Consider the following 26,613-nt stretch of genomic DNA (forward strand, 5'->3'; position numbering starts at 1 on the left):
TTTGCAAATGAATTTTAGTTCTGCTGTTTCTCTTTGAAGTCTGTTTTTGAAGTTTTTTTGTTCAAGTATGGCTACTTTTAAATTTGTTATAGAATGTCCAGGGAGATTGAAGTGTTCTCCTACTGGCTTTTGTACATTACCATTCCTAATGTCTGATTTGTGTCCATTTATTCTTTTACATAGAGACTGTCCAGTTTGGCCAATGTCCCTGATGGTGTGGCTGGGTCCTCTGATGGTGTCACTATAGTAAATATGGGGACAGAGTAGGCAATGAGATTTGTTACAGGGATTGGTTCCTGGGTTGGTGTTTTTGTTGTTTGGTGTGTAGTTGCTTCAGGTTGGGGGGCTGTCTGTAAGCGAGGACTGGCCTGCCTCCTAAGGTCTGTGAGAGTGAGGGATCATTTTCCAGGATAGGTTGTAGATCACTGATGATGTGCTGGAGAGGTTTTAGCTGGGGGCTGTATGTGATGGCCAGTGATGTTTTGTTATTTTCCTTGTTAGGCCTGTCCTGTAATAGGTGACTTCTGGGTACTCGTCTCGCTCTGTCAATCTGTTTCCTCACTTCCCCAGGTGGGTATTGTAGTTTTAAGAATGCTTGATAAAGATCTTGTAGGTGTTTGTCTCTGTCTGATGGATTGGATCAAATTTGGTTGCATTTTAGGGCTTGGCTGTAGACAATGGATCGTGTGATGTGTCCTGGATGGAAGCTGGAGGCATGTAGGTAAGTATAGCGGTCAGTAGGTTTCCGGTATCATAGATTATTAGGGTTGGAAGGGACCTCAGGAGGTCATCTAGTCCAACACCCTGCTCAAAGCAGGACCAATCCCCAACTAAATCCCCAAATGGCCCCCTCAAGGATTGAACTCACAGCCCGGGGTTTAGCAGGCCATTGCTCAAACCACTGAGCTATCCCTCCCTCCCCCAAAGGGTATTTCTCACAAGGCAGAGGGAGGAAATGAACCTGGATTTCCCACCCGCCAGTAGAGTACTCTAACCACTATACCACACAGAGCTTATAGGGTGGTGTTTATGTGACCATCACTTATTTGCACTGTAGTGTCCAGGAAGTGGATCTCTTGTGTGGACTGGTCCAGGCTGAGGTTGATGGTGGGGTGAAAATTGTTGAACTCCAGGTGGAATTCTTCAAGGGCCTCCTTCCGGTAGGTCCATATGATGAAGATGTCATCAATGTAGCGCAAGTACAGAAGGGACTGTTAGGGGGCTTATTCCTTCACCCTCTCACTTCCCTGGTCCTTCTCACATGAACAGAGAGCAACAATACCCGAAGTCCAAAGGTGCAAATAATTCAATGTTTATTGGGGTGAACTTCCAGCAAGCATGATTCCAGTGGTGAAGCACTGGAATGCGTTACCTAGGGAGGTGGTGGAATCTCCTTCTTTGGAGGTTTTTAAGGCCCGGCTTGACAAAGCCCTGGCTGGGATGATTTATTGGGAATTGGTCCTGGGATGGACTAGATGACCTCCTGAGGTCCCTTCCAACCCTGATATTCTATGATTCTATGATTCTATGATTCCTTCCTCAGTGTCCCCCTTCCCAGCTCTGACGCCACAAAGCCTTGCCTGTGTCCCTGTTCCCATTCCCCCCCTTAGCAAAACATGATTCCAATTCCCCCCCTTACTTCCTGATTGACTGCAGACTATATAGTAAAACTTAAGTTATGCTTAGCTATACCTTAACCAATCATTTTACTAAAATTTAACTAACTAATCCTAACATATTGTAACATGATTATCTAACCAATTATATCCCATCACCTTAATTGGTTTACGCCCAACAAAATTAATTATACAGCAGACAGAAACAATCACAGAACCAGGCAGAGATTATACAGACAAACAATAGGGAAATGGGGACTACAATGATAGAACAACAAAGAAATGAGGATTTCACACCCCAGCTATTGATAAGTGATTTCTTTCCAGACAGGACGCTATCAAACTACGTTTTTTTTTAAATTTTCTAGGCTCTTCCCTTTCTCTGGAGGTGATAAATTGGATCACCTTTTTAACAGCCCAAAACTATCTTATTTCAGTGCCCGTTCGCTTCCCAGCTTATCGCTGCCCCTGCTGTTTAGCCAAAGGCTTTAGCCTAAGAACAAGGCCTTAGACTATCATAGTGAGAGAAGGCCTATAAACAGGCAGACTGTGATTTTGATTCTTGTTTTGTACTTCTATAACTAGCTAAGTAATAAGAATACACCTAAATTCTTAAAGTATAGGCCTTTGCAGACAGGCCTGAATATCTATATCCTAACAGGGGCGCTAGGGGACGAGAGCTGAGGAAGCGTTGTTCTAAGTCAGCCATAAAAATGTTGGCATACTGTGGGGCCATGCGGGTACCCATAGCAGTGCCATTGACTTGAAGGTATAAGTTGTCCCCAAATCTGAAATGGTTGTGGGTGAGGACAAAGCTCAGCCACTAGGTGTGCCGTGCCCTCATCAGGGATACTGTTCTTGACGGCTTGTAGTCCATCCTCATGTGGAATATTGGTGTAAAGAGCTTCTACATCCATGGTGGCCAGGATGGTGTTTTCAGGAAGATCACCAATGCATTGTAGTTTCCTCACGAAGTCGGTGGTGTCTCAAAGACAGCTAGGAGTGCTGGTAGCGTAGGGTCTGAGGAGAGAGTCCAAATAGCCAGACAATCCTGCTGTAAGAGTGCCAATGCCTGAGATGATGGGGCGTCCAGGATTTCCAGGTTTATGGATCTTGGGTGGGAGATAGAATACCCCTGGTCGGGGCTCTAGGGGTGTGTCCATGTAGATTTGTTCCTGTGCTATAGCAGGAAGTTTCTTGAGCAGATGGTGTAGTTTCTTATGATACTCCTCAGCGGGATCAGAGGATGGTGGCCTGTAGAATGTGGTGTTGGAGAGTTGCCTGGCAGCCTCTTGTTCATAATCCGACCTGTTCATGATGACTACAGCACCTCCTTTGTCAGCCCCTTTGATTATAATGTCAGATTTAAAAGCAACAGAGGGTCCTGTGGCACCTTTAAGACTAACAGAAGTATTGGAGCATAAGCTTTCGTGGGTGAATGCCCACTTCATCAGACGCAAGTAATGGAAATTTCCAGAGGCAGGTATAAATCAGTATGGAGATAATGAGGTTAGTTCAATCAGGGAGGGTGAGGTGCTCTGCTAGCAGTTGAGGTGTGAACACCAAGGGAGGAGAAACTGCTTCTGTAGTTGGATAGCCATTCACAGTCTTTGTTTAATCCTGATCTGGTGGTGTCAAATTTTCAAATGAACTGGAGCTCAGCAGTTTCTCTTTGGAGTCTGGTCCTGAAGTTTTTTTGCTGTAAGATGGCTACCTTTACATCTGCTATTGTGTGGCCAAGGAGGTTGAAGTGTTCTCCTACAGGTTTTTGTATATTGCCATTCCTGATATCTGACTTGTGTCCATTTATCTTCTTGCGTAGTGACTGTCCAATTTGGCCAATGTACATAGTAGAGGGGAATTGCTGGCACATGATGGCATTCTCAAAACTACGATACCCACACAAGGAAATAAAGAAACAATTCAACAGAGCCAGACGTGTACCCAGAAGCCTCCTGCTACAAGACAGGCCCAAAAAATAAACCAACAGAACTCCACTGGCCATCACCTACAGTCCTCAGCTTAAACCTCTCCAATGCATCATCAGTGACCTACAAACCATCCTGGACAATGATCCCTCACTTTCACAGACCTTGGGAGGCAGGCCAGTCCTCACCCACAAACAACCCACCAATCTTAAGCATATTCGCACCAGCAACCACGCACCGCACCATAACAACTCTAACTCAGGAACCAACCCATGCAACAAACCTCGATGCCAACTCTGCCCACATATCTACACCAGCAACACCATCACAGGACCTAACCAGAGCAGCTACAACATCACCGGCTCATTCACCTGCACGTCCACCAATGTTATATATTCCATCATGTGCTAGCAATGCCCCTCTGCTATGTACATTGGCCAAACTGGACAGTCACTACACAAGAGGATAAATGGACACAAGTCAGATATCAGGAATGGCAATATACAAAAACCTGTAGGAGAACACTTCAACCTCCCTGGCCACACAATAGCAAATATAAAGGTAGCCATCTTACAGCAAAAAAATCTTCAGGACCAGACTCCAAAGAGAAACTGCTGAGCTCCAGTTCATTTGCAAATTTGACACCATCAGATCAGGATTAAACAAAGACTGTGAATGGCTATCCAACTACAGAAGCAGTTTCTCCTCCCTTGGTGTTCACACCTCAACTGCTAGCAGAGCACCTCACCCTCCCTGATTGAACTAACCTCGTTATCTCCATACTGATTTATACCTGCCTCTGGAAATTTCCATTACGTGCGTCTGATGAAGTGGGCATTCACCCACGAAAGCTTATGCTCCAATACTTCTGTTAGTCTTAAAGGTGCCACAGGACCCTCTGTTGCTTTTTACAGATTCAGACTAACATGGCTACCCCTCTGTTACTTGACACCAATGTCAGAGTTGTTTCTGAAGCTGTGGATGGCGTTGCATTCTGTACGGCTGAGGTTATGGGGCAAGTGATGCTGTTTGTTCACAATTTCAGCCTGTGCATGTCTGCAGAAGCACCCTATGTAGAGGTCCAGTTTGTCATTTCGAGCATCAGGAGGAGTCTACACAGAATTCTTCTTCTTGTAGTGTTCATAGGAGGGTTCCTGTGGGTCAGTGCACTGTTCAGTAGTGTGCTGAAAATATTCCTTGAGTCAGAGACGATGAAAATAGGCTTCCAGATCACCGCAGAACTGTATCATGTTCATGGGGGAGGTGGGGCAGAAGGAGAGGCTCCGAGATAGGACAGACTCTTCCGCTGGGCTAAGTGTGTGGTTGGATCGATAAACAATATTGTCGGGTGAGTTGAGGGTACCACTGTTGTAGCCCCTGGTGGCATGTAGGAGTTTAGATAGCACTGCTCTACAGCCAAAATGCTTCTGAAATAAATGTAGTCAAACTTTACTAATTCTGGGTCACTGAGAACGAAAATGATGCTTAAAATTGTTGATTGGCTCTAGTTTTCAAGATATGCTATTGGGTCAGTATATACGACCCTTGACTTGGGAATGGCGGAGGATAAGTGAGTTATAAAGGGAAGGGATCTCAATTTAAACCAGAAATGACTAAAATACATCTTTGACTGGATCTATGAATAAATCTATGACTGGGTTTGGACAGTACTTGCTTTTTAGGCAAAACAATGAATGATGCAATCTGAAGCTGGTATTGCATCATACATGATATGAATTGCATCGTGTTATTCCTAGAAGTCATGGATGATGCAATCATAACGAAGCTTACATCACTCTGCTGAACAAATTGCCCTATATCAGCTCTAGAAATCGTACAGTGTCGTGCTCTCTTATATGTCAGTGTTTGATTTTGCAAAGGGACACATTTCTGTTTAGCCAAAGTGAGCAGAGATGCCTCGTACTTGTGTGAACAGTGCAGATAACTTCTGCTATGTTTGTGGTGAAGTGACTTTTGCATCACAAAAGTGCAGTCTAACTACTATGGTTAAGGAAGCCTATCACCTTTATTTTGGCTGCAAAATTGGAGATCAGGACAAGAGGTGGGCCCCACACATATGCTGCAACACTTGTGCAACAAAGCTTCGCCAGTGGTTGAACAGGAAAAGGAAATCTATGCCTTTTGCAGTGCCAATGATTTGGAGAGAGCCAACAGATCATACCAGCAATTGTTACTTCTGCATGGTGCCTCCAGTTGGGAAAGGTGTGTCAAAGAAGAAAAAGCGGACTGTGCATTATCCAAACATTCCATCAGCTATACGCCCAGTACCCCACGGAGAAGGACTGCCGGTTCCTGATGCACCAGAATCATTCTCACTTGAGTCAGACGAGGAAGAGGATGAAACTTCTGGTCCTGAACCATCAATGTCACAGGACCCACATTTTCTCCCATCCTCCTCCTCTGAACCACACCTCATAACACAAGGTGAACTGAATGACCTTGTCAGGGATTTGGAACTACCCAAGAGTAAGGCAGAGCTGTTGGGCTCCAGACTACAGCAGTGGAATCTCCTGGCAGGTGATGTTAGGGTTTCCATGTTCCGTGACCGTCAAAAGGATCTTGTCCCATTCTTCTTCATGGAAGGTGATCTTGTAGCCTGCAACAACATCGATGGTGTGATGGCAGCCCTCAACATCGTTCACGATCCAGATGAGTGGAGACTGTTCATTGATTCATCGAAGATGAGTCTTAAAGCTGTTTTACTGCATAATGGCAATGTTTTGCCATCAATTCCAGTTGGTCATGCAGTCCATATGAAGGAAACCTATGACAACATGAAACAACATTTGAGGTGCATAAACTATGACCAACATCAGTGGCAGCTTTGTGGTGATTTGAAGGTTGTTGCTCTCTTGCTTGGTCTGCAGACTGGATACACAAAGTACTGCTGTTTTCTCTGCGAATGGGATAGTCATGCAAGAGATTCCCACTACATCAAGAAAGATTGGCCACTCCGGCAGTCATTGGAGCCTGGGAGGAAAAGTGTTCAGCATCCACCACTTGTTGAATCAAGGAAGATTTTGTTACCACCCTTACACATCAAGCTGGGTCTGATGAAGAACTTTGTCAAGGCCATTGACAAAACACAAGCAGCTTTCAAGTACCTCCGTGGAAAATTTCCAAGGTTAAGTGAAGCTAAGATAAAGGAAGGTGTCTTTGTTGGTCCTCAGATTCGTGAACTTCTTCGAGATGATGCATTTTACCATGCACTGCGTGGCAAGGAAAAGACGGCATGGAAAGCCTTCCAGTTAGTGGCAATAAATTTTCTCGGAAACAACAAGGCAGACAACTACAGGTTGTTGGTGGAAAACCTCCTCAAGGCATACAAAAGCCTTGCTTGCAACATGTCACTAAAGATACATTTTTTGCACTCTCATCTAGATTTTTGTCCACCGAACTGCAGAGCAGTGAGCGACGAGCACGGCGAGCGATTTCACCAGGACATTGCAACAATGGAGAAATGCTATCAGGGCAAATGGAGCCCATCAATGCTTGCAGACTATTGCTGGACAGTGACAAGAGATGCTCCATTTAATGAATACAAGAGACAAGCCAAGAAGCGCCGAGTAGACACTGAATAGGACTAAACTATGTATATAATAGTTTTTTGCCTTTTGTTTCATAATAAATTTTATTTATATAACCCTTTGGCTGATTTTTAAAGTGTTACATAAACAGGACAGGTGAAATATTATCATGTAAAGCAACCATAAACTCAGAAAAGACCTAGGTTTACAATTTATGATTAAAACTCTACTATCTACACAATATACATAGACATAAAATGTAAAAACTTAAATATCTTAGAAACATTAGCCAATCAGTTGTTTTAATTGTCATATTTGAATTCAGCACACCAAAATACATAATAAATAGCACATTTTATCTCTGAAGCAGACGACTTCTCAAAAATTGTAGACCAGTGTAGTTTACTGTCCTTTTCCTCTGTAGAGAAGTGAAGTGTGCATTGTAAATGGCTTGTCTTGTTTTTGTAAAGTCCAGCCACGTGGAAGTCTGTGTGGAAGGTTGGTTTTATATGAGAGTCTCCAGTTTTAAGAGCTCATTCTTGATCTTCTCCTGTGTGCTGTACAGGATGCTGATCAATCTCTCATCATAGTCAGTGTAGTATGTCGATTGCAAAGGATTTTTTACCTTCAGTCCATTTGGTATGATGTCCATCTGTTTGCACTTGGAGAGGAAGATGATGTCTGTCTGTATCTGTGTGAGTTTTTTTATGAGGCTGATGGATTTCCACGTCTCTTCATGTGTCAGTATAATAATGCCTGCATCTGTAATTTTCACTCATTACATCTGAAGAAGTGGGCTTTTTACGTACGAAAGCTTATGCCCAAATAAATCTGTTAGTCGTTAAGGTGCCACCGGACTCCTCATTGTTAATATGTAAAGAAGTGTTTTTAATTTTAAAGGGGGGTCGCACACAGAGGCTTGCTATGTGAATGGGGTCACCAGTGCCAAAGTTTGAGAACCGCTGGTCTACACAGCAAAGAAAAAGCTGACTTGGGCTCAGGCTGCGGGGCTGTTTCATTGCTGTGTAGACTTCCGGTCTTGGGCTGGAGTCCAGGCTCTGAAGGTCCCAGGACTCTGGCTGGAGCCTGAGCCTGGAAATCTACACAGCAATGAAACAGCCCCGCAGCCTGAGCCCCGCAAGCCCGAGTCGGCTGGCATGGGCCAGCCACAGGTTTTTCTTTGTTGTGTAAATGGATCCAGACACTTCTCACAGTCAAGGTGTTCTGTCCAACCCCCTGAACCATAGTGTGGCTGCCCTCTTGCCTCTGGACATGGCTTCATCTTCACTGAATGCAGCGGCAGGTGGCAGCCAACTTTATTAAGTGTTGTTGTAGCTGTGTCAGTGCCAGGCTATTAGAGAGACAAGGTGGGTGAGGTAATTTCTTTGATTGGACCAACTTCTGTCAGTGAGAGAGACAAGCTTTCGCGCTTACGTGGAGCTCTTCCTCAGGTCTGGGAAACGTAATCGGCATGTCACAGCTAAATACAAGGTGGAACAGATTGCTTTGCACAAATAGTTAACCCATAGTTCAAGGGACCATTCAAGGTGAAGGGGGCGGGTAAGGGGTAAGGCAACTGGGAGGGGTTGTTCATGAGTTACAGATTGTTGTCATAAGCCATAAATCCAGTGTCTCTGTTCAGTCCAGGATTTTTAGTGTCTAGGAAAGTTACGAATTTAAGCTACAAGGCTCATCTTTTGAAAGTGTCTTGTAGGTTTCCTTTGAGGACAAGGCTGCTAGGTCAGACGTAGAGTGATTGCTTTGTGAGAAGTGTTCACCCACAGGAGATGGCGTGTTTTTATCTTTTATCATTGTCCTGTGTGATTTAGTTCATGTGTTCTCGAATGACTGGAGGGGTGGCACCTTTACTGGTACCCAGAAATATGTGTTAACTACTTATGCTAAACAATCTGATCCACCTGGTATTTAGCGCTGAGAACCTTTCCCAGACCTGGGAAGAGCTCCAAGTACGCTCGAACGCTTGTCTTGCTCCCCAACAGAAGTTGGTCCAGTCAAAGCTATTTTCTCCCCCAACTTGTGTCTCAACTTGTCAAGGGTAGCCTCACTCCCACGTGCAGACAGACTGCAGGCAAACGGCAGCATCTCCTTGGCTGCAGGCCCATTGACAGGAATAGGAGCTGGTGGCCACTTTTAATAAGGGGACATTTGTGAGCTGGCGTCTTTCATCACGTTTTCATAAGACAGGTAGAACCCCCCGCCCCCCCCCCCCCCCCCGAATCACTAGTGTTGTGATAAAATCCCCGTAACGAGTTTGGTCACAGAGTGGCGGTTGCCAGTGTCACTCAAACTGGCTGCAGCAGGGCCTTGTGCTGCCCACAGGTGAAGGGTGCAGCCGGACTGCTCACTGGGGAGTGACGGGAACGGGTAACTGGCTGTGTGTGTGTGTGGGGGGGGGTGCCAGCACCAGGAACCAGCTCAGAGCGAAGAGGCTGATGCTGTGAACTGGCCACATGGGCTATTGTCGCCAGGCAAGAGGATGTGAGGAGCATCCACAATTTAACTTGGCTGAATTTATGGATGATTTGACGGGGGAGGGTTAGACTAAGCCGGGGGTCAGCAACGTTTGGCACGCGGCTCACCAGGGTAAGCACCCTAGCGGGCCAGGCCAGTTTATTTACCTGCTGATGCGGCAGGTTCGGCTGATCGCAGCCCCCACTCACCGCGGTTCGTCGTCCCGGGCCAAAGGGGGCGGCGGGAAGCAGCGCGGGCGAGGTATGTGCTGGCCACGGCTTCCGCCGACCCCATTGGCCCGGGACGGCGAACCGCGGACAGTGGGGGCCACGATCGGCCGAACCTGCCGCGTCAGCAGGTAAATAAACTGGCCCGGCCCACCAGGGTGCTTACCCTAGCGAGCCGCGTGCCAAACGTTGCTGACCCCTGGACTAAGCCATTTGAAAATAATCTAACAGATTTCTGGATGAACACAGCACATGTCTGGGGTCCCTGGCTGCTAGGGGCTGAGAGCCCACCCTGCCAGCAGAAGGCGGTGGGAGCAGCCTGTGCTCAGCTACTCTGATAAGGTTGCCAACCCTCCAGGATTGTCCTGGAGTCTTCAGGAATAAAAGATTAATCTTTAATTAAAGATAATGTCATGTAATGAAACCTCCAGGAATTCATCCAACCAAAGCTGGCAACCCTACACTCTGACCACGGGCGGCTCCAGGCACCAGTGCACGAAGCGTGTGCCTGGGGCGGCAAGTCGCGGGGGACGGCCTGCCGGTCGCCGTGAGGGCGGTAGTCAGGCTGCTACGGGAGGTCCGCCGGTCCCGCGGCTTCGGCGGCAATTCAGCGGTGGGTAAGCCGAAGGTGCGGGACCGGCAGACCTCCCGCAGGCATGCCGCCGAATCCGCGTTACCAGCCGAAGGCTGCCTCACTGCTGTGCTTGGGGCAAAATACATAGAGCCGCCCCTGACTCTGACCATCAGGCCCGGTGTGTGAGGCATCCGTGCTAAGGCTGTGTGAGGGGCTGACACGCAAGCCAGCCTTTTGGCACCTTTCCCATCAACATTTATTGTTGGAGGAATATTTTATAAACTTTCACCTACTTTCCAATTCCTGAGCTCACAACTGGGGAAAGCCTGCTAGGCCCAAGTGTTACAACAGGTCTCTTTTAGCTGTTCACCACCCAAAAAACCCTCCCAAATAATTAAAAATCCATCCCCCTTCCCAAAAGGGCACTAACATGCTGTATGTAAACCCTGGCTTTGCATGTCCCTGCCCCACGTCTACCTTGTCTGCTTAGTCTGTGCCGGTAAGGGGCAGGAGCTGTCTCTTGCTACGTGTTTGTGCAGCACCGAGCACACAGGTTCTCGATTGGCCCCGGGCACTAACATACCACAAATTATCACTAATAATGGCACATGAGACCTGTCATCACTGGGATTATCCAGCATGCGTGAGGCTTGGAGCTAGCATGATGCTCCGTGTGTGTGAGGCTCAGCCAGGACTGTGAACCCCAAACAATTAGACAATGTTTGTACAGCACTAAAAACGTTAGACACCCAGTCATAATACTCAGCCCTTCTAATTATAGTGTAAGAAGAGCCAGACCAGGAAAGAGGCCTGGGCTGTGGGGGATGGAGGCCTGTGATCCAGTTAGAGGTAAAGAAACTAAATCAATTTATGGAATATTGGGCATCAAGACAGGTACAAACGGAGATGCTAGTGTTGTGTCACTAGGCATGACCCTAGGTAACTCGGGAGGGTGGAAGACCACAAGTGTCGATGAAGCCTTCCTGCACTAGGCCTAAATGAACCAAAGCTCCTCCATGTTTGAACTTTAATCGACCTAATAAGCCAGTAACAGAGAATGGAATGTGTAACGGTCAGTTATCAGTTGCAACACCGCTCAAACCGGTATAAAGCGGTAGTAATAAGGCCTGCATGCTTCTGGCTGAGAGGCAAAATAACAGATCAAAGGGAAAAGGACAAGATAATGGTTCAAAGAAGAATTACTAATGAGCTAGACTTATAGCCGCCAAGATGACTTAACTGCTTAAATGTAATTGCTACTGCTTAATGTAACTGCTATAGGGAGGAGGGAAAGGGGAAAGGGAAGAGCTTAGCTAAAGTAAAGTATAAAAAGAGAAAAACTGCTTATGTTGGTGTGCTTGATCTGAGACGTGCCAAGTCTCCTTGCACCACTTTGAGATCTCAAATAAACTTTGATTGCTTCTCCACCCTGGTGTGTTCATTGGTGCAATGCACACCGGGCAACAAACCCCGCTATTGCTTTCCTCGGGCACTCTGTGCCGGCAACACTAGGAGGGTGCAGGCCAGGCCCTTTCCCCAGTCTGACTAAGGGGTCTGAGTGACTCAATCTGGAGCATGACTTCAATTCTGAAAGCGGGGGGGAAAGAGGGGGGCAGGGGCTGGGGCTGCCTGGTCCCTGTGAGCTGTGTCTGGAACTGCCAAGATGCTGAGTGCAGAAATATTGACTTTGTTATTTTAGTCCAAAATCTGAGTGCAAATGGCACTGCAGGCAGGCAGCCCGGATTCCATTTTCAGTCCCCCTCTGCCTCCAGCACACACAGGGCACATCCACACCACAAATTAAGGTGTAACAGTAGCATGGCTAGTCATACCCACGCTCGCGTTCCTGTAGCTAGCATGGGTAACAATACTAGTGAAGTTGTAGCTGCAAGGACTTAAACATGGGCTAGCTGCCCCAGCACAAGCCCGCCGGTACCCTGGGTATGTATTTGGGTTGCTAACCACGCTTAAGCCTGTGCTGTCATGTCTTCACTACCATTGTTACCCATGCTAGCTAGATTAAAGATAGCAGGGGTAGGCCTACCCAGGCGCCAATCACATCTTAATTTGCAGTTTAGGTGCATTCTAAGTCCTTCAGAAGAGTGGGGAGTGGCAGGCCTCTCCAGGCAGGTAAGGAGCACGGAAGTGCTGTGGTCGCCTTCAGTGCCCAACCACAATGGGAAATTAAGAACAACCCTCGGACTCTTAAACTAGGGGCGTTCCCCGCTCTGACTGCTGTGCAGGAACATTGCGCTTCTGATGGACATGATGCCGACAATCGTCAGATTATTATTTAGTTGGGCTTGGAAACTGAAAAGCAGTTACTTGGCAAGAACAACACACTTTTATTGAAGTGTAATTGGGGCCCAGTGCCAGCTTGGCTCCTGCAGAAGGAACAGTGCTCATCACATCATGGGTGTGAGTCCTGTTCCAGAAGGAGCTCAAAGGGAGAAAATGCAGCCTCTTTGCAGCTCCATACCCTGAGATCAGTGCTAAACACAGTTGCATAATATATAAAAAGGAAAAAATGTGCAAGATGCAAAGAGCTCTGTATTGTGAATTATTTATACCTCTGGAGAAGTGGCAGGTGGGGCTCTGGGCTCATGTACTTGCCTGTCAATCAGTGTTTAAGCCATGGATGGGTGGGCAATACCTTCTAGCTTTGGACAAATTATTCTCCTCTCACTGTGTCTCCTGTAAAATCCAATCCTTGCATGGATGCAGGAGTGCACACGTTCACCAGTGCCACTGGGGCCCTCCAAACTCTGGTCACTTCAACCAGCTAGCAAGCCAGTGCTCGAGTCAGTGCTCAAAAGCAGGGGACAGCGCTAGGGCAGTGCCCGAGGACATGGTCAGTCTAACTTGGCTGGAGAGTTGAATGGTGCAAGCACCTGTTAGCAGGGCCAACGAGAGTGGGGGGGAAGCCGGTACAAATTACCAGGACCCGGCGGTTCGGAAGGGGGCCCGGCTCCCCCCTCCCCCCCCGTCAGCCCTGTTTAGCCGGTCCGCCCTTGCTGGGGGGCCCGAAAATTTTTTTTCACTGGGACCCGAACCCGCTTTCAGCAGCCCTGCCTGTCAGTAGAGCCCGTAGCCATACCAGTTCTTTGTCCAAGAGTGAGGGTAATTAACCATTGGAACAACTTACCGAGGTTCATGGCGGTTTCCCCATCACTGAGCATTTTTAAATCAAGACTGGGTATTCTTCTAAGAGATCTGCAGGAATTATCCTGGGGCATGTCTCTGGCCAATGTTACACAGCAGGTCAGCCTGGATGATCACAGTGCTCCCTTCTGGCCTTGGAATCTCTGGACCTAAGCAGAATTGTCAGATCAGTGCCCGATGGGCAGGGCCGGCTCCAGGGTTTTTGCCGCCCCAAGCGGCGAAAAAAAAAAAAGCTGTGATCGCGACCGGCGGCACTTGGATGGCAGTTCCACCGCGCTGCTTTCTTCGTCGGAGGCAGGTCCTTCCCTCCAAAAGGGACCGAGGGACCCGACGCCAAATTGCCGCCGAAGAGCCTGACGTGCCGCCCCTTCCCCTTGGCCGCCCCAAGCACCTGCTTGCTGAGCTGGTGCCTGGAGCCGGCCCTGCTGATGGGAGACCTCTAGGAAAAGCCCAGGTGCTGCGTGGAGCATGTGGGTGGCTCGGTAGGGGGCATTGTCCCCTCCCAGGCAGTTCTGGCACCAATGCTGCAGTGTGGAGTTAGGGGGTACTGGGCTGCAGGTGGCTCAGCGGGGTAGTAGAGAGACAAGCTGGGTGAGGTAATACCTTTTACAGGAACAACTTCTGCTTCAACATAGAGCTCTCCTCTGTGTAAAGGTGTCTCTCCCCAACAGAAACTGGTCCAATAAAGCATATTCACTCACCCCACTTGTCTCTCTAATATCCTGGGATTGACATGTCTACAACACTGAGTACAACAATAAGATGGGTAGTGTCCTCAATGTCCCAGAGTGGTGTTAGGCCTCACTGTGACTGGGACCTGAGAATCTTCCTCAGTTCCTGTCCTGACTTGTAGTGCAGTGCTGTTGTGAACTGTACCAGAGGGGGACCACCCTAGCTATGGAACGGTCTCTTTCTGTTCAGTGTGCCACTGCTCTCTCCTCAGTCATATCAGGAGAGGATAATATTGCTGCACACAGGGCTGCTGGGGGGTGGGGGGGGCAAGTGGGGCAATTTGCCCCAGGCCCTGGGCCCCACAGGGGCCCCGCGAGCCCTGGCCCGGCAACAGTCTGGGTCTTTGGCGGCATTTCGGCGGTGGGGGGCCCTTCATTGCTGCCAAAGATGCGGAGCGACTGAAGGGCCCCCCGCCACTGAAATTCCGCCCAAGACCCGGACTGCTGCCGGGTGAGTACAAACGCCGCAGCTCCCCCACTTTGCCCCAGGCCCCCTGAATCCTCTGGGTGGCCCTGGCCGCACAGTGGTAAACAGCTGCCACATTTCACCTCAGAGGTGGCTAGATTTCATTAATGGGGCAAGTGATCCCTGCATCTGTGTAAAGCCTGATTTATTTCCCATTTAAATCAATGCTTCATCTGGGGGCAGGGTTAGGCCCATAGCACATGAAGTGTTTTGGGATCCTTGAAGACACAAGAGAAACATAAAACACTGTTATCAAAGCCAGACGCTCACAGGGAAAGGAGCTGCAAAGAGACCATTGGCTCAAACCCATCTGAGTGGTCATGTGGACGCTCCAGATGGAAAATCTGAAGCCATGTACAGAATGCTACATCTCCTTGATATGTTTGTTTCCAAGCACTTTATGTCCCCTGTATGTTTGCGACTTTGCTTTGTTTGCTAACCTTGTTATTGCTGAGGGAGATTGCTCAGAAACACACCTGCACTGCACAGGTGCTCACCCAAATTTCTCCATCTCTAAGACTAAGGTCTGCTTAACCAAAGCCTGCATCCACTTCATGCAAGTAGGCCCCTCTGTACCCTCTCCTCTTTGGCCATCATTGGAGCAGCCTCTACAGAACACACTCCCTTCTCCTCTCTGACATCAACTCAGCTTGCAGATTCATCAGTATGCTTGTTCCCATAAGAATTAGGTTGACCTCATGTATGAATTGCCTACCTAGTAAGTGTCACCTCTGGGGTACATGGAGGGAGACCCAAGGAGACATTTTTTTCTGGAGAAACACTGAGGGATCTGGTTGAGTGGGGAGATATTTGGGTTTTCATGTCTCATTTTGGAAGCTTCACCTCCCTTATGTGCTAGAGGAATCTAGCAAGAATGTTTACATAGGTGACAAAGCTCCTCCAACACAAACCACTGGGACGCGTCAGCATGTGGAGCTGTGCAGTCTCCTAAGACAGTGGTTTTCAAACCTTTTTCCTGGTGAAGAAAATTGTTGATGTCTGTGACCCAACGGAGCTGGGGGTGAGAGGTTTGGGGCATTGGAGGAGCTCAGGGCTGGGGAAGAGGGTTGGGGTGCGGGATGGGGTCAGGGCTCTGGGCTGGAGGTGTAGGGTGGAGCTGTGCAGTCTCCTAAGACAGTGGTTTTCAAACCTTTTTCCTGGTGAAGAAAATTGTTGATGTCTGTGACCCAACGGAGCTGGGGGTGAGAGGTTTGGGGCATTGGAGGAGCTCAGGGCTGGGGAAGAGGGTTGGGGTGCGGGATGGGGTCAGGGCTCTGGGCTGGAGGTGTAGGGTCTGGGGTGGGGTCGGGGATTGGGGTGCGGGGTTGTGGTGGCATGGGCTTACCTCATGCGGCTCCCAGTCAGCGGCGCAGCGTGGGTGCTAAGGCAGGCTTCCTGCCTGTCCTGGCACTTCAGACTACGCTGCGCCCTAGAAGTGGCCAGCACCAGGTCCGGCTCCTAGGTGGAGGTGCGCAAGCGGCTCCGTGCAGCTCTTGCCCGCAGGTACTGCCTCCCCCAGCTCCCACTGGAACCAGCCAATGGGAGTGCGTTGCCGGTGCTCGGGGCGGGGGCAGCATGCGGAGCCGCGTGGCCCCCCTGCCTAGGAGCCGGACCTGCTGCTGGCTGCTTCTGGGGCGCAGCGCAGTGTCAGAACAGATAGGGACTAGCCTGCCTTAGCCAGGCAGCACTGCTGACAGGACTTTAAACAGCCCCATCGATGGTGCTGACCAGACGTGCCGCAACCCAGTGCCTTGCATTCTGCAACCCATACTGGGTTGTGACCCACTGAAAACCACTGTCCTAAGATGTGCTAGCTCATTCATCACGTCTTATATGCTGCCGCCTAAGGCTCAGAAAGAGGGACCTGTGCAGGCTTTTACATTGACTATCTCACTAACAGAAAGGAACTGTGTCACTCTCAGGACTTGTCGACACAAGAAAGCTGCACCAGTTTAACCTCTGCTGTGACTTTTGAACCAACTTAGTTAAACGGGTGCATAAGGCCAGGGCTGGCTCCAGCGTTTTTGCCGCCCCAAGAGGCAGAAAAAAAAAAACCCCGCGATCAGCGGCACTTCGGCGGCTGCTCTACTGCCGCCGCTTATTGGCGGCAATTTGGCGGCAGGTCCTTCCCTCCAAGAGGGACAGCGGGACCTGCCGCTGAATTGCCGCCGAAGAGCTGGACGTGCCGCCCCTTCCCCTTGGCCGCCCAAGGACTTCCTTGCTGCGCTGGTGCCTGGAGCCGGCCCTGCATAAGGCTGTGTGGATGCTCATAGTTCCATTTAGCTAAAGTCGATTCCTTCTTGAGCTGAGTCCTCCTGCTTTACACTTAACTACAAGTGTCCACACAGCCCTGTACACTGGTTTAACTAAACTGGTTTTAAGTCACCCCTTAGGGTGCCCCTTTCTCATGTAAACAAGGCCTCATTTTAGGGTGCAGCTTTGGGTGTGCCAGGTCCTTCTCAAGTGAGCATGTTCATTTGACTGCCCCTGCTCCACCTGGGAGAGCCCTGCCTAGCAGCTGGGGCAGCCATTTCAAGGTAGGAGCTATTTATAAAGAGCTCCTGGCTTCCTCTTTCCCCAGATCAGCTGGGGAGAGGAAACCTGTGCTGGGACCCAACCAGCTCCTCTGTAAACTCAGCAGGTACGGTAGTGTGTGCCAGCTGGCAAAGGTGCCAGATTACCAGTGAGAATGAGCCTGTTGCTCAGGGTGCAGGAAGGGGTACTGCTGTTGCTCAGGGTACGGGGGGCTAGCTGCAGGCTGACTCCTGTCACTCAGGATAGGGGGGTTGAGTGAGGGACTGATCTCAGGGCTAGCGAGCAGCAGAAGGAGTGACGCTTGTCACTCAAGGCAGGGAGATGGGCAGGAGCTGACCCTGCTGCTCAGTTTTATGCGGCAGCGACAGCAGTGGTGGTGACCCCATTCCCAAGCTGCCCTTGTTTATACATAAAGGGTGTTTGATACTTTACAGCGTGCTGTCTCATTCAAATGAAGGAAGCAGCTGGCAAGAGCCGGAGATGATTTTCTGTCGCTGAGTCTCAGATCCTGCCCGTGACCCTGAGGCACAATAAACCATTCACAGCAGCATGACCCCTTGCCACAGGAGGCTAGTTCCCTCCTCATCCCTGCCTCCTGCTCTGGGAACTGGCCAGGCAAGCCCTGCTCCTCCTGGCCCCAGGCATCACCGGCTGGGCCTTGGTAGTCAGTCATGTGGCTGGCGTCAGCCTCTGTTTGGAAGTGCTGCTGCCGCCAACAGTTTGGCCTGGAGCAAATGGCATCCCTGAATTGCCGTGGCCCTGCAGGACAGGAGCACAGGAACTGATGGTCTCTTTTAAGGCTCCAAATTTCAGGGAGAAGCTGTTTAAAAATGGGACATTTGGGCACTTTACAGACATGCCTGTGAGGCTGTACATGGAAGCATGTGCCAGGGGCTTGAGCACAGGATGGGGGATCAGGAAGCCATGGTCCAGATACCAGTGCTTAAGGAAGGCTCTGAGAAGGTCATGTGTCAGCCCCATGTCTCAGTTTCTCTATTTGTAGTGAGAATAATGCTAGATCCCTGTTTCCCAGAGGCCTGTGAGAAGTAATTATTTATTTGCAGTTATAGTTAGCTGGGCTCCCTCACCTGTTTGATGCATCCACCTGATGTCTCTCAGGTTCCACTTGGATTGTAATCTCTTCAAGGCAGGGATTGTCATCTTGTTCTGTGTCTACAATGCCTTCCTTCATTAGCTCACACAGCCCAACTGGGGTCTCTAGGCCATATTGCAACAATAACAACCATCAAGTCAGTATAATTAAAAACAGAACTCTGCTTTTTAAATATACCGGGGGCACTAGCCAGGATATAGCTAAGAGCCTCCCAGCTCCAGCTGTGATCCAGCTGCTTTGCACCACGCAGCTGTCTGAGCCTCACCAAAGGCTTCCTTCCTTTCCAGGCTTCTCTCTCTCCCACCAGCTGGGAAATTCAATCCAGGACAAGCAGGGCTGGCTCTAACTTTTTTGCCGCCCCAAGTAAAAAAAAAAAAAAGAGCGCCGCCCCGCTGTAACGCCCCCCCCCCAGTGCCGTGCCGCCGAAACACCCCACTGAGCACCGCGCCGCTGAAACAGCTTTCCTGAGCGCCGCGCCGCCGAAACAAAAACAAACCCCCCCCCCCCGAGCGCCACCTGGCTGAAACAAAAACAACAACAAAAAACCCTCAAGCGCCGCCCCACCGAACCAAAAAAACAAAACAAAAAAACAACCTGCGCGCCCCCCACCACCCCAAGATTGGCCGCCCCTTACAAGGTGCCGCCCCAAGCACGTGCTTGGTCGGCTGGTGCCTGGAGCTGGCCCTGAGGACAAGGCTGAAAAAATGGAAATGGCCCCATCAAGGGAAATACTTTGGCTTCTCAGGGGCTGTATAAACCCCTTCTCGATAAGGAAAAGAGAAAAAATGTGTCTTTCCTTTCTCTGGAGAAGGGTTAGGAACAAGATGCTGCAGTGACTTACAGCACAGAAACAGCAGAGCTAGGTGGGCATATATTCAGGGCCGGCTCTAGACACCAGTGTAGCAAGCAGGTGCCTGGGCGGCCAATGAAGAAGGGGGCGGCATGTCTGGCCGTTTGGAGCGAAGGACCTGTCGCCGAATTGCTGCCATAGAATGAAGCGGCAGTAGAGTGCCGCCGCTTGCGATCGCGGCTTTTTTTTTTTTTTTTTTTTTTTTTTGCTGCTTGGGGCAGCAAAAACGCTAGAGCCGGCCCTGCATATATAGCATTCAATCCTACTCTCTCCTAGTGCATAGGCTCACAAACAGGCCCACAGCCCCTTTTATCTGCTTTACCAGAGACCATTCAAATTTGCTGCCAGAATGTCATTGCTGGCAAGGCAGCGCTCTGTTTCCCCAGAACGGGGTGCTGCGGTTTTCTCTGAGGTCCAGTCCTGAGTGTTCTGGCTTCCCACGGTGTTTGTTAACCCAACAATCTGAATGCACTCTCTCTCTCTCCCCTCAGGCTCTTAGCCACCATGCTGAAGTCAAACAAGACAATAGTGAAAGTGGTCCTGGCAGTTCAGTCCGTTGTTTTCATCTGCTTCCTCTCTCATCTTCGCAGCAGCTATTCCCCCCAGGAAGAGAAGCCAGCTCAGGTGCACATCCTCATTCTCTCCTCCTGGCGGTCAGGATCTTCCTTCACTGGCCAGCTCTTCAGCCAGCACCCTGATGTCTTCTACCTTATGGAGCCTGCCTGGCATGTGTGGAGAGCCATGTACCAGAATAGGGCCAAACCCTTACAGATGGCAGCACGTGACCTCATCAGGTCTGTCTTTCTGTGTGACATGTCTGTGTTTGATGCCTACATGTCTACGCAGAGGAATAAATCTGATTTATTTCAGTGGGAGGCCAGCCGGGCCCTGTGCTCCCCCCCTGCATGTGACCACTTCCAGCGCAACCACATCATTTCCAAAACCGCCTGCAAGACCCTCTGCAGCAGGTACCCATTCAGCAAGGTGGAGGAGGCTTGCAAGACCTATAGCCACATTATCCTCAAGGAGGTCCGGTTCTTTGATCTGACAGTTCTCTATCCCCTTCTCACCGACCCCTCCCTGAATCTCAAAATCATTCACTTGGTTCGCGACCCCAGGGCTGTGTTCCACTCTCGTGAGAAAACAGTGGCTGCTCTGATGCACGATAGTAACATTGTGGTGGGGCCCCAGAAGAACCAAGGGGAGAGGGGGCCCTACAACGTGATGCAGGAAATCTGTAAAAGTCACATCCGGATTTACACTGAAGGCAGCCAGGCCCTTCCCAGCTTCCTCAAAGGCCGCTACATGCTGGTGCGCTATGAAGATATTGTCAACGATCCCCTGGCAAAGGCTGCACAGATGTATAAGTTTGCAGAGCTCCATCTCATACCCAAACTTCAGGTGTGGGTGTATAATATCACTCATGGGAAAGGCCTGGGGATGCAGGCCTTTGACATCGGCTCCAGAGATGCAGTGAATGTGTCCCAGGCCTGGAGGAAGAACCTGCCCTTCCAGAAAATAGCAAAGTTGCAAAATGTGTGCAAGGATGCCATGGACCTATTGGGTTATCGACTAGTGATGTCCGAGGAAGAACAGAAAGATATGGCACTGAACCTGTTATTTACCCAGGGCCTTCCACCCGGTGACCCAGGGAGCTGAATGCCGAAAATTTGCCTCCTGTTTGTCAGCTGAAGGCTGCAGAATTCAGAACTGTATGCACAAGTGAAAATGTGTGTGTGTGTGTGTGTGTGTGTGTGCATGCGCATATGTGTACAGAGTGATAATAGCAGTTGAGAGGGAACAGAACATCCAAGTAACAGTACCCAAAAGAGTCAGAAATCTCCCAGAAGGCCAATTTAATTAAACACCAATAAAACCACAATTAGCAGGTGTATTCCTGGAGACCAAGAGGCACAGTGAGTGTCAGACACTCAGGCCCCTACCTGTACAAATTCCATGTAAATCCCAGAACTTATGCATTTTTACCTAAGGATTTAGTGGATTTTCCAGCACTTGAAGTTTTTAAATCAAGCTTAGTGTCTTTTTAGAAGAGATGCTCTAGCTCAATCATAAATTATGGGTTTGTTGCAGGAATCACTTGATTAAATTTTCTGTCCTGTATTATGCAGGAGGGCAGCCTGGATGGCTACAATGCTCCCTTCTGGCCTTAAACATCTAGGAATCTATGCAAATATTAAGAGTCCCAGAACAGGTTTAAAACTCAGGTAACCCAAGTATCCTTGATCCACTCAGTTAGTTTTCATATCACTGTCAAACTACATGTAATCAGGGGATGGTCCTGCTATCGTGGTGAATTTGCCTGGCTTCTATACTGCCCCAGGGAGAATTGGAGGTGACAGGTTCTAAGTCGCCACCTCAACAATATTTACCGGATGCCTGCTTAAGCTCGAGAACGCCTCTGCCTTGCTCCCATCTGACAGAGACCTCGTAACCCCGATAAGGCTGGGGCCAGGATCACTGGGGGATTAACCCCCAGTCTCATTATGGGTTGCTCAGGACTGGGGCTAGGGTCTCTCCTCTGTGGGATACTCTCTCCTCCCCAGCCACTTCCCTGATCCACTGATCATTGCATTGAGTTTAAACCACGTACAATTTATTAACCAGCAACTGTAAACCAATCAGGGAAAAATGGAGATGGTGAAAGGATCCAGAAACCAACACAATGGGCACTGGGACACCATAAACTACAGTTTCTCTGGGGCTAGTCACAGCCTATTCCTACACATCCCAAGTCCTGGCTGCACTGCTGTGACACCATGGGTCAGACACCTGCCCTGGGGTGAGGGGTGGGGGATACACGCTCTCAGGCTCCAGGTGGCAGGACGCTTCTTCCCAGCATCAGCCCTCCCATTGGGGTCATGGTCCCTACTCCCAGTCTAGCCTTCAAGGCCCTCTTGTCTGGCACCATCTCCCTCCACTTCTGCCCAGGGCCCCCCTCACTTTCCCCTCTGTTCACTGTGCTCAGCTCCAGTTTGCTTGTGGCATGGCCAGCGTCCGTTATCCTATCTCTGGCCCCACAAATTTCTGCTGTAGCTCAGCCCTGGCACCCCACTGGTGCAGCTGGACAGCGCTGCCGCAGCTCTGGCTCCCCTGGCTTTCATCATAGAATCATAGAATATCAGGGTTGGAAGGGACCTCAGGAGGTATCTAGTCCAACCCACTGCTCAAAGCAGGACCAATTCCCAGCTAAATCATCCCAGCCAGGGCTTTTTCAAGCCTGACTAGGGTGACCAGATGTCCCGATTTTATAGGGACAGTCCTGATTTTTCTTATATAAGCATGGCCCCCCTTACAGTCATCATCTTCTCTCCAGATTAGCCTTACAGGGCCCAAATGCAGTGTTGCTAACTCTTGTGATTTTATCACAAGTCTTCTGATGTTTGGTGAATAAGAATCTGAAAACATGACCCCAAGTGAACCCTTCAGGCTCAGAAATCAAATGGCAAATAATAAGCCCTCAAAATGTACTATTATGGTGCTGTGGTAGCACCTGCTATAGATTTCTGTTCATTTTAAGAATGTATAACAGGTTTCATTTTATAGGTGTAGTTCTTTTTTGGCGCCCCTTTTGCAGTAAATCTGAAATGCTCTGGGCTGTGGCTCTACGTTGCTCCTTCTGCTGCTGATTCAGACAATGTCCGTTATACAAAGCACTGTTTGTTAATGGAGCATATTTTAGAATAAACACTTCTACTGCTGTCTAGAAAACAGAGTGTCACCCATTGGGATAGTGTGTGTGAAGTCCTTCTCTAGTTGATGGTCCACAAAGAGGCAATTACTCCAGGAGTTAAAGCAATAGGGGTTTGAACTGGGAATCTGACAGTTGAATGTTCAAATGCTCCTGCTGATCTGCATGGGAGATATTCTGATTACATGTGATTCACACAGTCAGAAGAAACCTGGGATAATCAATAAATTATGGTGTGAATCACCAAAAGAATACAGGTGTCTCACATTTCAGTCATTGGTCACGTATCTGGTCACACATTGCAGGTGTCACAGATTAGTAGGTTTGAAGGTTTATGAGTGATATTTCACACTAGTAGGCCAGACAAACACAGTAATTAGACATGCTAGGGAAGTGCAGCCACTCCTGGCTGTATCAGGTTACAAAAGTCCATGAGAGGTTACATCCTTGGGCTGGCAGGGAACTGGACTTCTGCCAGGTGTACTGATGTTTATACTCCTAGTGCTGGGTTGACATGGAAAGAGTTAACCTTGTCCTAGGAAGGGCCACAGCTGTTTGCAATGATTGCAAAGACTCTCGGGAGAGGGTGGAGACAGGTAGGAAAAAGAGAAAGAGGTAATAAGGTAGGGTTACCATACGTCCGGATTTTCACAGACATGTCCGGCTTTTTGGTCCTCAAATCCCCGTCTGGGGGGGAACTGCCAAAAAGCCGAACATGTCCGGGAAAATGCTGGCATCCCTGCCCCAGTCCCATGCTCACCTGAGCGGCTCCCGGAGGCTGCGAGCTGTAGGCGGATTCCCTGCTGCAGCGGCGGCTGCTGCTGCTGCTCCCCCCAGACACCTCAGCTCTGTGCAGCTGAAGAGCGGAGCTGCCCGAGCGCTACCAGCTTCACGGTTTGCCAGGCAGCCTCCAGACCCTGTGCCCCTGGCCGGGCGCTTCCCCTCCCGGGCTCCGGCTGCGCTGAGGAAGCGCCCAGCCGGGGGCACAGCGGGTCTGGAGGTCTGGGGGCTGCCCAGCAAAGCGTGAAGCCGGTAGCGCTCAGGCAGCTGTTTCGCATGGCTGGGAGGGAGGAGGGGGAATGCGGGGCGCTCAGGGGAGGGGGCGGAGTTGGGGCGGGGACTTTGGGGAAGGGGCGGGGACTTTGGGGAAAGGGTGGAGTTGGGGCGGGGCTGGGGGCAGGGCCCCGTGGAGTGTCCTCTTTTTTAAAACCTTAAATATGGTAACCCTAAATAAGGTCAGAGGAAGGAGGGGTGTAATGGGAAGAACTTGCCAGGCTCTCCAAAGGGACCAAACCCTGGGAAGGGCTATGAGAACTATTGAGCTATTGCCTAAAAGGGTGGAGGACTAAACCCTGTGTAGTGGGGCAGTAATCCCACTCCTGCCCTGAAGGGCTTAAAACAGCCCTGCAAGAGGGCTGTGGTGGTGAACTAGTAAGCCTGGGCTGATTGGGGAAGGCCTAATCAGGCCTCAGCAGGCCCTATAAAGGGGCTGCTAGGCTGGGAAACCCCCCAGGCTGCAGGCCTTGTTAAAGGCCAAGAAGGGTATTGGGGCTGCAAAGGGGCAGCCAAGGGCAGGCAGTGTCAGCAGGTCCAAACCCTCCTTGCCAATGATGAGTGGCAATTATGCTGCAGTCTGCCCCAGGGAATGGGGGCTAGATGGTGACTGGCAGTAGCCCAAGACTGAGGTGAGGTGGGGACAGGAGGTTGGGGGTTCCCTGGGGAGGGGAGACCCAGTGAGACTGTGGGGTACTGCATGGGGCAGAACCCCGAGGTAAGGGGCACCGGGAGGGACACTGGGGCCAGCGGCAAGCAGGACGCCAGCCTGCAGAGGGTGCTCCTGAGTGGAAAGAGCTAATTCCCTGGATGAACAGCAGGAGGCGCCGCACCGGTGAGTCGTCGCACAGCCACAAAGGGGAGAACAGGTGGGCCCAGAGAAGTGCAGGAAGACCATTGAGGCTGTGATAGCAGATGACAGGCTTTATGTTAATGGGTTATTTTGGACATTTTACTCTGGAAGACTTGGAGGCTAAACCTTTTCCAGTCTCCCACCATGGTGGAAGAAAATTGCCACCCATAGAGGAAACTGAGGCACAAGTGCCTCATCCAGATTTCTTCAGGTCTCCAGGGCTAGAGCACCCACAGATTAAAAAAAGGTGAGTGCTGAGCACCCACCGGCAGCTTTCCCCCCCCCCAGCAGCATCTTCCGCCTGCCCCGATCAGCTATTCCGCAGAGTGCAGGAGGTGGTGGTGGGGAGGAGTGAGGGCCAGGGGTGCTTGAGGGAGGAAAGAGACGGGGTGGAGAAGCATTGGGGGGAAGGGATGGAGTGATGGTGGGGCCTAGGCTGGGGACGGGGGAGTACTGCCTGTCATATTAGAAACTCTGCGCGTATGAAAATAGCTATCCCATCCTGGGTTTGAAAACCAGTCAATTTCTGTATGTTTGTAGTCTTTACAGAGAACATTCTCCCCTGTATGTTAATATTAGTGATAGGACAGGGACTCAAAAAGAGCAATGCATCTGGAAGAAAGCGACCTAGTATTATAGGAAGGGGGGTGGTAGCATGTGGCAGTAAACTGGCATAAGAGCAATTACTAATGGCATATTCTCCTGTAGAAGGTCCTCAGCTGGCTGCAGCTGGAACTTTGTGGTCAGGGCTAATCACTGACTTTGTCAGGAAGTCAAGATGATGGGAAGATAGTATTGAACAAACAAGATTAATCTGGACAATGGAAGGAAAGACTGCGAGAGTTAAACATGACCAGCCTAGAAAAAAGGCACCAAGGTAAGATTCTATTATGCTGTGTGTGTAAGTATCTATGGAAGGAGCTGCTCAACCAACTATGGTCACAATCTGAAACTAAAGAAGGCAAGGCTTATGGTAAATGGTTTTTTAGTCAAATGATATAGAAAGGCTGGTGGTATGTGAGCAATTAAGACGAGAACAGAATCTTCTCTACACTAGGAAAATGACCTGCTGCTGAAAATGGTTGTTAGCAAAGGAAAGTCTCAATCACATGTTCTGTAATGGCGCTGAAAATAGTTTTATTCTATCTGCACTAGCAGTTAAACCATCTTCAGCAATGGGTCAATTTCCATAGGAGACATTACCATATGTGTCTGGTTCTGCTCGTTAAGAGAGCGGATCCCTCTTGCAGCAAGACAGAGTATAGACTATATGATCCTTCCCTTCACAAAATGATCTTGTTTCTCTGTCACCCTTGGTTCAGGATGCTTTTTCTAATGATGCATACAAGGATGTGAGCTCATCAGTCTATCCGTCTATTCAACACAGCCTTGTTACATTCCATTTCGATGTTTTTCCATTTCTGTTGTAAATGTAAATCCTGTCCTCCTGCAGAATATCTACAAATGACTGTATGCCATATGCTAGCCATTCCTTCCAGAGCAGAGACAACTTCTGAATCTTAAACAAAGGGCTCAGCTACAAGATCATTGAGGAAATTAATAATAGAATGAATTATAAAAAGGCTGCTATTTGATTTACTTCTGTCTGTATTTAGAGCTTGGGTATAAGTCTAATTTGAATCCAAATTAAAGACCATGTTATCAATTCTAACACCCAGTACTGGTTCATACCCCTTAGCAACTCAACAGTATAGTATAGCCACAAATAGAAGATCTATATACTCCATCTATAAAGATTTCTTAACTATTCTACC

At 49.4% G+C, this 26,613-nt stretch overlaps 2 protein-coding genes across 8 annotated transcripts in view; both read left to right on the forward strand.

Annotated features, from left to right (window-relative positions):
- The window catches only part of LOC101944879 (carbohydrate sulfotransferase 4), a 48,192-nt gene extending 25,006 nt beyond the window's left edge, over positions 1–23,186 (forward strand). For 3 of the 7 annotated variants that reach the window (XM_065567705.1, XM_065567711.1, XM_024101941.3), the window contains exon 2: positions 19,715–23,186. In XM_065567705.1, coding sequence (XP_065423777.1) covers positions 19,715–20,882 — 1,168 coding nt within the window. In that variant the 3' untranslated portion in view covers positions 20,883–23,186. Of the gene's footprint in view, positions 1–501; positions 571–661; positions 722–1,057; positions 1,161–11,146; positions 11,215–19,714 lie in introns of all 7 variants that reach the window. The other 4 variants (XM_065567707.1, XM_065567708.1, XM_065567709.1 and 1 more) reach the window with 4 other exon arrangements.
- Positions 23,187–25,558: 2,372 nt separating this feature from the next.
- KARS1 (lysyl-tRNA synthetase 1) overlaps positions 25,559–26,613 on the forward strand; it is a 38,403-nt gene continuing 37,348 nt past the window's right edge. Inside the window, exon 1 of the mRNA XM_065567699.1 lies at positions 25,559–25,715. Within this exon, the coding sequence (XP_065423771.1) occupies positions 25,660–25,715 (56 nt within the window). The 5' untranslated portion in view covers positions 25,559–25,659. The remainder of the gene's footprint in view (positions 25,716–26,613) is intronic.

The sequence above is a fragment of the Chrysemys picta genome, chromosome 14 (genome assembly GCF_011386835.1).
Source record: "Chrysemys picta bellii isolate R12L10 chromosome 14, ASM1138683v2, whole genome shotgun sequence".
Classification (NCBI taxonomy): domain Eukaryota; kingdom Metazoa; phylum Chordata; order Testudines; family Emydidae; genus Chrysemys; species Chrysemys picta.